Source organism: Atta colombica, unplaced genomic scaffold (genome assembly GCF_001594045.1).
Source record: "Atta colombica isolate Treedump-2 unplaced genomic scaffold, Acol1.0 scaffold198, whole genome shotgun sequence".
In the NCBI taxonomy this organism is placed as follows: Eukaryota; Metazoa; Arthropoda; class Insecta; order Hymenoptera; family Formicidae; genus Atta; species Atta colombica.
In genome coordinates, this window is record NW_017259291.1 from 4,926,980 (window position 1) to 4,938,198 (window position 11,219).

The 11,219-nt window shown below is 33.5% G+C and overlaps 2 protein-coding genes across 3 annotated transcripts; one reads left to right on the top strand and one right to left on the bottom strand.

The window, feature by feature from the left end:
• Window positions 1–2,961: 2,961 nt before the first annotated feature.
• On the bottom strand, window positions 2,962–4,587 carry LOC108686941 (proteasome subunit alpha type-5). Of its 2 annotated transcripts, none has more exons than XM_018192470.1 (3): window positions 4,486–4,587; window positions 3,385–3,945; window positions 2,962–3,313 (listed from the first exon to the last, which is right to left on the bottom strand). In XM_018192470.1, exons 2-3 carry the CDS (start codon window positions 3,943–3,945, stop codon window positions 3,146–3,148), a joined length of 729 nt encoding a protein of 242 aa, XP_018047959.1. In that variant the 5' UTR covers window positions 4,486–4,587; the 3' UTR covers window positions 2,962–3,145. The 2 variants fall into 2 exon arrangements, with proteins under 2 accessions (XP_018047959.1, XP_018047960.1); XM_018192471.1 differs by lacking the exon at window positions 4,486–4,587 and adding an exon at window positions 4,348–4,377.
• A 972-nt stretch (window positions 4,588–5,559) lies between these two features.
• Window positions 5,560–9,750, top strand: LOC108686974 (ataxin-10). Its single transcript, XM_018192508.1, has 6 exons — window positions 5,560–5,788; window positions 5,860–6,321; window positions 6,409–6,902; window positions 6,966–7,219; window positions 8,915–8,978; window positions 9,046–9,750. Exons 1-6 carry the CDS (start codon window positions 5,679–5,681, stop codon window positions 9,231–9,233), a joined length of 1,572 nt encoding a protein of 523 aa, XP_018047997.1. The 5' UTR covers window positions 5,560–5,678; the 3' UTR covers window positions 9,234–9,750.
• Window positions 9,751–11,219: the final 1,469 nt, after the last annotated feature.

Consider the following 11,219-nt stretch of genomic DNA (forward strand, 5'->3'; position numbering starts at 1 on the left):
CCGACTCTCTGTGAAAGTGAAAAAAATGGCGACGATTCTGCGATGCGTGAATTATAGCCCCGTGTTGTACAGGTATCTTACCTATGCTGAGATGCCGCGTGCACTTCCGGTTTTCTATCGAGGCTCTTTGGTAATAATAAGGAAGAAAGTTTCCTGCTGCATCGCCGCTGCCTTGCGTTTTCATATTTCGTTCATCTCATATGGGACGATATATGGCGCCTTTTGTTTCCGGATTGATTTGCATCATGATTTCATAATTGTTTTAATGGGAAGATTTATTACACTATTTGTAATCCAAAGCGATTGTTTCAAAAGAAAATTTCACCTAATAAATATAACTTCTTGAATAATTTTTTATATTTCTTACGTGTATTTATATAAAAAAACGACTTATTTAATTTTAACAGAATTGACACTTGGCATAAATGTCAATTATATCTTGCATTCTTTAATTCACTGTATATTTTTTACTCATTTTTAAAAAAAAGACAATATATGCTTTAAGCGACGTCTACAATGAGATATTGAAGCATAAAACTTAAACTTTAAACTTTAAGTCGTAAAAAATTAATCATAGTCGATTACCTATTCTCCTCACACATTCTCTTTCGACTGTGATTAATCAATTTTTTTACGACTTGAGACTTAAGTTACGCCTTAAAATCTCATTGTAGACGCCGCTTTACGGCTTTCCCGTAACACAAGGAACTCAATCGCGTAAACTAAATTTCTGCAGTATTATCTACATCCACTTTCCGATGTTCCAACCCCGTTCCAGGTTTATTCGCGAAGGAAGGAAAGAAGGGGCGAACTCTCTTATCCGCCGCCTGTGGCGGGTGTCGGTGGCGCGACTGTGAAGCGAAGGCAATTATCGTAGCGAAACTTGAACGTGGCAACGCGCTCCGAGAACGACGGGTTTTCGGCTTCGATGTATGGGAGTGAGTGTTTGGCGTCTGATACGACGGGTCAGGTCCCCGGGGATTCTCAGGAACTCAAACGGGACTATCCCACCGCCTCTCTCTCATCACAGTTAATTACCAGTCCTCGGCCGTGCTCGAGTCGGTCTCTCTTTCTCACTCCGTTTACCTTAGTCCCTTAGTCCTCCTCGAACCCATATCGCTTCCGCCGAGCGATCCACCCTCAATAATCCACGACCGTACCGTTTCCTACTGTTCTGAAATCTTTTTTCCGGCGAAAGTAATTTTCGCGAAACACACGATCAATTATTAAACCGCATTATGCGGTAGAAAACTAATTGCCATCCTTTCTTTTCTTGTAAACAATCTTATATGCACATTAAAGAAAATTATTTTTAATATGTATTTAAATAATTATTTTTTTGTATATCGCGTTGTGAATATATATTATCTTTAAAATAATTCATTTATCTTATATCAGCTTGTGACTGTATTGTTACAATCGTTCTCGAATCATAATAAAAGTTTCTATCCAATTATTATTACTTTCCCTGCATTAAGCGCACTTGAAGATACAAATCTTGTGCGAAGCGCGTTCTTTAACGCGATAAAAAAATATCGTACAGATATCTGAGTGGCTTTTTTTTATATATGGTTAATGGATTCGATTCATGCAGGATACAGGGTGTGTCAGGCACGGCGGGACAAAAATGTAGATTCATACACATTTCAGCGGTGTCACACGTATAGACATTTTAAGAGTTACGTGCAATCAATAGGCGACAGGGAAACCCCCGTGGGAATCCAAGCGAGCGAATCGTAGCGGGATTGAACGCTTGAAATGGAATAATATCCAATAATCTGGCAGCCGAGAGAACGGGATAAAAAGGGACGTTTTATCGGAGCATCACAGCATCCAACCAAGCGGTATCCGACCATTTCCGCCAAGCTCTCGCGGAGAGCCATTTCGCCCCGTTCTCGGCTAGCTGGCAAAATTAATTATTGATTTCGGATACGCGCATTCAGTCGCGGCGGGCAGCTTTTAATCGAAAACGAGCCATCCGTCGCACATCCATTTCCGACCGCTACGAATTTAACAACGGATCGATCTGGAAATGCCCGTTTGTGTCATACTATTACTGCCGCTTGTAACAAAAAAATCTCCGACTATTTGCGGTTATTCGTTTCAATTCTTTTTACGATAATTTTCGAGGTACTCGACATATATCAGATTAAAACAAAATATTTCGTTAGAATTATTACCTAATATTATTACGTGCAATTATTACGATATAAAAAATTAACAAATTATTATTAAGTAATAACAAATTAATTATAAAAAGCGTTTTAAATTTAAATAATAAATAACATAATCAATCATAATGCAACTATACACACACACACACACACGCGCGCGCGCGCGCGTGTTGTATACCATATATTATTTTAATATATTAATCTATATGAACTCGCAAATTAAAGTTTATTTTATATTTATCCAAATACTAATCAATATTCTTATTGACAAAAAACAATATAGGAAAATGAAACAATGTATAAAAATACATACAGGAGTGAAAAGATTAAGGAACATAGGAATACCTGGAGAAAGGCATTTAGAACGACTATTTATCCTTTGAGGGACGTAGATGGCTGGGAAAGGTTTAGCAAGAAGTTATCGGCTGTTGGTCTTATGAAAGTCTCATCCGATGTGGCATTGAAGTCTATCAGCTAAATGAAATAAATTGGAGTAAATTATTTCAATTTAATTTTATGTACAGATATGTGTATTTGAAATATAAATTGTCCTACCACTTGCACATTTTTATTTTATTTTTTTAATCACTTTTATCTTTAACAGATTTTTTTATCAATACAGAATCGATCATTTTTTTAGTAAAAATATATACACATATGTATTTTCATTAAATTGTTTATATATTGAAATTTTAAGAAAAAATAAAGTGTCAGTATAAAAATAATTAAAGGAAGCTGATTAGAGGAATGCAACATGAAAGGCAATATAAATCCACTTCATATTTTCTTTTTTCGTAATATTTTCTCTTTAAGGACGATAAATGAAAATATTAAATATACAGACGTAAAGTATTTGCTCCGTATGTAAAGTAGAGATATAATTTACATTTGCATTACACGCTATTTAAGAAATTTGTTTATTTCTCCATGATCCGGTGAAATCGTTTAACTCATACGTATAATATAGCTTTTTAAGCAATATCTTTAATCACCTCTTGTAATTCTGCCTTGCTAAACATGTGAAACAATTGCCCAGGCGTCATTGTCATCACTTCAATATTGGTATCGTTCAGTTTTTCTTCCATTACTTGTTTCAATATTGTCAGCGCAGCTTTCAATGCTTCCTTGAGCGTCATGGACTGTAAGAACAATATTCATTTAATACATAATGTCAACGAACATTGTTCAATTCAATAATAACGCAAATTACCTTATGATATACTTCTTGAAGATTTTGTTGAGCTCCTTCACTACCAGATCCTATGGCTTTTGCATCAAATTGAACAAACGTACCAGATGGATCCATGTGATACAGTTGTGGACCTTTCTCATCAATCCCCGCAAATAACATTGCTACACCAAATGGTCTAGACATGGCAGTGCCATCATCATCGCTGTCTCCAAACTGTATAGCTAAATTAGATACAGCTTGAGCAGTCGACTCCACTGTCATTTTTTCATTGTAAACAAACCAATGATTCTGGCATTCAACTCGAGCTCTATCGATCATTGTTCGTGAATCGGCCATTAAACCAGATGCTGCACATCCTATATGTTTATCGATTTCTACAATTTTTTCTACAGTGGTTGGTTCCATTAAAGTTGAAGTAATACGTTTCTCCACTGCCAGAACAACTCCTTCTGTTGTTGCAATTCCAATGGCAGTAGAGCCAAGCTTTATGGCTTCTATGGCATATTCGACTTGAAATAATCTTCCTTCTGGTGAGAAGGTGTTTACTCCACGATCGTATTCAGAACGTGTTAGAAACATCTTGAAATAGATAGATAGATGAACAAGTTAGAGATATAGACTATTTATCATTGCGAGTATTGAAAATATATACAAAATGTAAACTAAATTTTCAGTAGTTGCAATGAATAACAAGATTCAACTATAGGTTATGTACATAAATGTAAACTTTTAACTATTTTATATTTGAATTATCTGTTTAATTTCAAATTGTCAAGAAAATAATGTAAAATTAAGATTACAGAGCAAACATTAAACGTCATAGCACTCTATAGAAAACAAGTTTGAGGTTAAGCGCGACTAAAGATGACATAAATAAATTCAATAAAGTTAAAAAAATTAAAACATCTATTATTACATGTAATTATAATGCACGACAGAATATTCGAGTATTAATAAAAATGGATAAAAGCACAAACTAACAGAATAACAAACTGAATAGGTCAGTTAACAAAGAATGACATGGCAAAACGAAACAGAGTATTCTGTGACTGTAATATAAGTATGATGATATATGTGATATTTAATGTAAATTGTTTTCAAACTAAGTTATAAATTTACCTTTAATGTTTTGTCTTTACTAAAAGCAAGCGCAAAAGTATAAAACACCGACTTGTCACAAACGCTAGTCACGGAGAGTGAAGAAGAGTGTAACGAATAATTACACTGGAACAGCAGTAGCGTAACGTTACATGGTATCTCTACTACCTCCAGATCCAGAGAGAAATCTGAGTTATCTGACAATGTGAAATCTGAAAATAGACTCAGTGGATATGTCTAATATAAACTTTTGCAGATTTATAATTCTCGTTAACACCTAGATTATTAATATTCTTATAAAGATGCTTGTTATAAATAATTATTAAATTGCTTGTCAATTTATTAAGTGATATCACTAGTTCTGTTTATGATTGCGTTTCAAAACCTAAAAAGATTTTGGCGCGCGGTTTACAGACTCAGATGTGTATGTAAGATTTCTCTTGTTTAATTAAATTTATTTCTATCGATTTAAACTTGTATCACAATTATTCAGTGTTTTAAATGGAATGGAGAAAATTCGTTTACTGAGACCTCTATGTACACAGAACGTGCACATTGAACTATCTAGCGGATGTGTTCAATGGGTAATATACCATGATTTTCGATTCATTTTCTATGTTATGTATATTATTTGATTCTATTTTGTGTCACTTTTATGTTCACAGAATATTAAATATATTCCGCTTTATATTTATATATTTTTAATATCTTTTTTAGAAATTATTTTAATTTTTGTAATGCATTTATTACGTAATTATATTTTATGAATATTATAGCGTGGAATAGAATGGAACAATGTATAACAATTAATGTATTGTACATACATAACACAATCTCTAGCCTAGTTTCCATCGAGGGTTTAAACCGGATCAGAATGTAAGAACCAATCAATTACAGTCGAGTATTCCTCTGTTACAATTGAACGACAAGAGAATACTCGACTGTAATTGGTTCTTACATTCTGATCCGATTTAAACCCTCGGTGGAAACTAGGCCACTGATACGATAAAACGAAATCGAAGATCGCTGGATGTTATCCACTGGAAATATCCGTGGGTAAATAGTTCAACGTGCACATCAGTGTACAGAGTTCGCTCAAAAAAGGAGGATTATATTCAACTACATTCACATTCTCATGCTCTGTTGATTAATCAATTGACACGTATTTATGAAAAACTTTGTCCGTGTAATAAACAGTGGCAATTTTATTAAAAATGACGGCACACATTGATTCGCAAAAATTAAAAACGATTATAAATGAAAAAGACTGGGATCAGTTATTACAAAATGTCGAACCAAAGCATTTTGTCAGACAAGAGTCAGAGTATGTTTGTAACAATGTTTTATAAGTTGTCAGTTGACAGATAATTGTATATGATAATTATTATGTTTCAGGACGATACTTGACGCAAGTATCTTAGCACAAATGTGTCAAGTACTCTTAAACGAAGAAGTCACTCCGGATACGATTATAATTTTATGCTTGAAATGTCTGGGAAACTCTTGTCTTGATAGTTACAAACATAAACAACATAGGATAGAAAACATAGAATCTGTTAAATACAGTAAAAATTTATATAATGAATTAGTTGAAAGTGATTTATGCAAACAAAGAAAAAACTGTGATTATCCACATGATTCTCATTTTCCTTATAACGGAGTCATAGAATGGACTGTAGATTACATTAAGATTCATGGAAAACCCACTTACCATTTAATTGACAATGAATTAGACATCTTTAGGCTCAGTATCCAATTTTTATGTAATTTATTTACATATGCCTGCCCAAATATTACATCTGCAGAAGAGGATATTCTAAGATATTTAAATTGTGATAACCTGAAACAAGCTATTCTGTAAGTTTATATATAATTACATATAAATACATAAAACTTATTTTGATTTTCTTTTATAATTTGCTAAAAATAAAAAATAATTTTTAGGAGTCGCATGCAGTCTGATAATAGATTACTGGCTAATGCAGCTTGTATTTATGTGCACAATGCATTAAAAAAATTATGTCACAACTATTTCACAATGGAGAAGAAAGATATATTTTTACAATTATTAAAACCTGCCAAAGAAGGTTTTACATCTGCAAAAGATGCATTGTTATTCTTGTTACATCAACCAAATATATTTGAAGATGTATATAATAATATAACTGTGAATGAAAAGTTAGATTTACTTAAAATTATCTATGATGAAGTCTGGAATGCTTGGCAATCTGATTTTAATACAGTGATCACAGAGGATCAGGCTGAATTTTTAACATTAACATTTTGCAAAAAAAGTGATCTCATTTTAAAGACCGTAAACACATACGTGAATAGCATAGATCCTACAGAAATTATTCTTATTCTTAATATTCTGGGACTTCTTACTACACAATGTAAGCTCTCAGAAAATGTCAGGAGTTTGCTTATTAATTGTAAATGTAAGTACATCAGTTTTCAGTACAATCTGATTGAATGTAAAAATAATATAATTGTATTTATAGATCTTTTGATGTCGTTACATATGATGGGAAAAGAAACAGACAATTATTTTACTCCAATAACAAATTTAAGTCAAGTGGCACCTAATACCCAAAGGAGAACTATAAATGTATGCTCAAATATAAATGATACCGAGGAATCTGAAGCAACAGCGGCAAATTGTGATCCACAGGAACATCCTGCATATGGCTTCAAAGCGGGACTAATACAAGTCATTGCAAATGTAGTACACAAGAACAAAATGTGTCAAGATTTGGTAAGTGCAATTATATTTTATGTTCATATATTTTGTTCTTAAAAAAGAAAGGGGAATGTAAAATTTTTATAAAATTTATCTAAAGTCGATAAGAAACATTTCTTATTTATCTCAAGCGTTTTTTTCCACGGGTATATACCGTTAAAGCACACCTCGTAATGGTCGTGAGAAGAATTAGAATGTCAAGTTTTGAGTATGTGACAATCGATATATAAATAATAAAACAAGAAATAGAAAAAGAAGATATGACAAAGATATACATACGCACATGTTTAGTTATTCTTAATAATATTATTCATAATTCATTTCATAAATTTAAATTTATTATATTTAAATTTATGAAATAAAAGTAATAATAATATTAATAATAATTTTAAATTAAAAATTCGTTATTCTTTATTCATTCCTTTTCTTAATTACGATTTAAATTCTTTTCTTTTATCATAAAAGAATTGCGCAGATTGTATTATTAGATTATTTTATACAAACATTTGTCTTATTGATACCTTTAATTCTTTTTAATTATTTACTAAAAATTAATTATCTATCTATTGTAATTTATTTACAAATTAATTAATTTCTACAAATAAATAGTATATTACAAGCTTAAGAAAAACGCAAGTATTTTAGCAAAAGTCCTATATTCAGCTATATGTTACGAAACCACTTGGTCTTAAGCTTCATACGAAGAAAAAAAGAAGCCACAGCGCTGAGTTCTGGCCACACAGAACGCTTGCGTCACGTTGTTCCGTATTCAAAGGATTAAAATTGTACCTCGTGAATGATGGTAGGTTATTTTCAAACGTAGAGAACCTTGCAAAATATAAATTTGGCTTTTTGTTGCGCGCCACGGTTGTGCGCTATGCATGTACGGTAAATCGATATTTCTCTCCCGCTGATTACATCTCGCGTGCGGATGATACGGAATACGCGAACAAAAGATACGCAATAGCACGCGGCCTGTCGTGTTGGACAAAGCGAAATTAAGTGTTCCATCTGACTGAGAGATGTAGCAAGATGATCGAAATCTGATATACGCGTTGCAAATTTAACGGATCTGCGAGATGACAAAGTTCACGTCGCATGCGTATTGACAGATAAATTAGTTATGATGAATCAGAGCGGAAACTCGAGCCTGCGGGCGGAATATTAATTCAGTCTCCTAGTATCAAGGATGACATGAACATCGTAGTCACGAGTAGTAAGATGCAGATGACTTTTTTACTGATCATCGGTTATGATAAATCTGTTGTTGGTATGGATATATTGACATTATAACATTCGATCATTCGTGTAGACTAGACAAAGATGTTCTCTTACTGTTAAATTCATAGTGTCAAATTATACTTTAAATTATTTTTAATTATTTCTGTATAAGTCCACTTTTACTGAATATATCGTTAATTTAACTTGAATAATGTAATTCGAGAAATGTATTGAATTTGATTCATTTAGTTTTTTGCTATTTTGTTATTTATTAAGTGTATATATTAATACGGACGTTTATTTTGAAACTAAGTATAATTCAATCATAATAAAATTAGACTGCGTTATTTGACACACATGGAAGTTGAAATAACAAAATATTATTTAACTCAAAGAGTTAGATTACTTTAGTCCTCTGATATCTAATAGTGTTAGTGAGTCTTCGAGATATTTCAAATAAAAAGGCATAATGATAATATATGATTCCAGTTTCGCGAAATAGATGGAATTCCATTGCTTCTGGATTGTTGTAACATAGACGCGAGGAATCCGCGTAAGTGTAATTGAATTTCATTTTTTTTTTATTTTTGCTCGCTTTTCTATTGACAATTTTTACGCAGTTATCTTACAATGGACCATTCTCGCTTTGAGAAATCTGTGCGAGGGAAACCCTGAGAATCAAGAAATTATTAAAAATTGTAAAAAAACAGGCGTGCCAGACAATCCCGCGTTGCAAGAGATGGGATTGACTCTGCACGAGGACGCAGATGGGAAATTGATCCGTATCGTTCCTTTGCGTCGCAATTAAGAAGATTTATCTATTTTCTAAAACTCGAGATCGCTCTCGGCGATCAATCAATTCGATAATTATCCAACTATTACTTGTTTGTACCGATAATATCTTCGATAAAATACAATGATTAGTTTATCTTGGTATGCATAAATAATTATTGTTCCAATTAGTTCGACTGAAATGCATCCCGCTGTATCACTCGCGAAAAAAATGATACCATCATTACAACGATTTGTGTCATTAAATGAAATACGATGTAGTATAGAGAGAAATATTTTATCTATTCTTGACCGAGTGATTTACGATACAATAAAAGCTGCTACGAGAGTTCACGGTCTATTAGTAATTGCTAATGCAAGTATACAACTGCTATTGCTGATCATTCAATTGTAATGCGAAATAGATATTGTTTTCTTTTAATAATGAGCTCTCATCAATAATAAGCTTCATTAATGAACATGAAAATAATAATATTTTTAATAATAATATTTAGGCGGCATTCTGCAATAAATAAATTCGCAATAAATAATGATTTGCACCCATTTTTCTTGCCTTCTCATGAAATTGCCCAAGACGGATTCATGTTTAAAAATTTATAGAACCTCCAATTATACTGTCAGGGACGCAGTATTTTAATAAATAATTTCTCTATTAATTAATTGCACGCAATTCCCCCTTGTCCCTGCGATTCCCGTTTTAAGACGATAATTTCTCACGTCCACGGCCGTTTCTCATCGCGAACAGTTTTACGATGAGGAACGACGACGTCTGCGCGTCCTGCGCGTAATAGGTGTTTATTAATGTCATCCACGAGGCGCGGGTAAGCGGGCGAGCAAGAGGAATCGCGTGGTGGGTGAGAAATCCGCCTGCGCGTACCAACTTGTGCGTTAATTATACCGGAAGTTTCGAAATACACGAGAGACAGTTACGTTTTCCTTTCTAATGGAATTCTCCTGACAGTAACCGCGCGATTTCCAGCGTCGCGGCTCAACGGGATCGGCTGGTACTTGTAATATCGGTAAATAAATAATAGTAGATAATTATCTCTCGAAGGGCACGTACTGTGTGCGTTCTACTTAGCCGTGATATGCGACGGCATGCGCGTCTGGAAGGATTTACGAAATGTAATAATAGGTTTCCAGACGTAATATGCGATCTAATCGAGCATGACCAATCGCTGATTTATAGCGTGATTTCGATGAAGAATAAGATTAGGATAGTTGTGGCGTATAAATGAGAGTCTACTTTTAACTCGTAAATATATGATCAAATGACACTCGCCACGCAAATATGTACATTGTAATAATTGTTCCTTTACTTTATTAGTTCCCGTCGCAACAAAGAACGATAGATTTATATCGCGCGAGTTATACATATATCTTCGAGATGTTTCTGTAAGCGAGCCGACTCTCGATAAAATATCTCAAGTTTGCACGGTTCGCGTATGAAAGTAGACGGATTATACCGTACGCGTCCCGCGTACGAACGTTCCGTAAATTGCTTTTGATTTAAATATCGGCCGATCTCGCATACGATCAATCTTGAATGTGCGTAATGGCGAGCAGTTAACGCATCAATTTATCAGTTAATTACATACGCGGTTAATTGCCACGAATAATTATTTCCGCGCAAGAGAAGAGTTCTCTGTACACTCCTCGATCGCTCGCATACAGGAGAGATGGTGTTCGAAGAAGCGAGATGAAATTCACACCACGTGAATCACTTTAATTGTGCGGTCAATGTATCGATAGAAGTGACTCGTGATCTTCTTGAGAAAAATACAGTCATTCAAAAATCAAAACCCAACAATTAGAAAAAGAGACGGTAAGAATATAGAGGTTCGATTACAACGAAGAGATTGTCGTTAATTCTATTGATTTGCAAATTCTATTGATTCATTTACATTTTTGTTTCTATTTTTAGTTCTCAATCTCGTCTCTACTTTAATATTCTGTCATTTTAATTATGTCAGCAACATTTTTCTTCTTAAATAAAATACGG

Coding starts and splice junctions, on each gene's coding strand:
- LOC108686941 (XM_018192470.1), bottom strand. CDS start 3,945: ATGTTTCTAACACGTTCTGAATACGATCGTGGAGTAAACACCTTCTCA. Junction 3,314..3,384: donor TTCAAGAAGTATATCATAAG/GTAATTTGCGTT, acceptor TTGTTCTTACAG/TCCATGACGCTCAAGGAAGC.
- LOC108686974 (XM_018192508.1), top strand. CDS start 5,679: ATGACGGCACACATTGATTCGCAAAAATTAAAAACGATTATAAATGAA. Junction 6,903..6,965: donor TTTGCTTATTAATTGTAAAT/GTAAGTACATCA, acceptor TTGTATTTATAG/ATCTTTTGATGTCGTTACAT. Junction 8,979..9,045: donor CATAGACGCGAGGAATCCGC/GTAAGTGTAATT, acceptor ATTTTTACGCAG/TTATCTTACAATGGACCATT.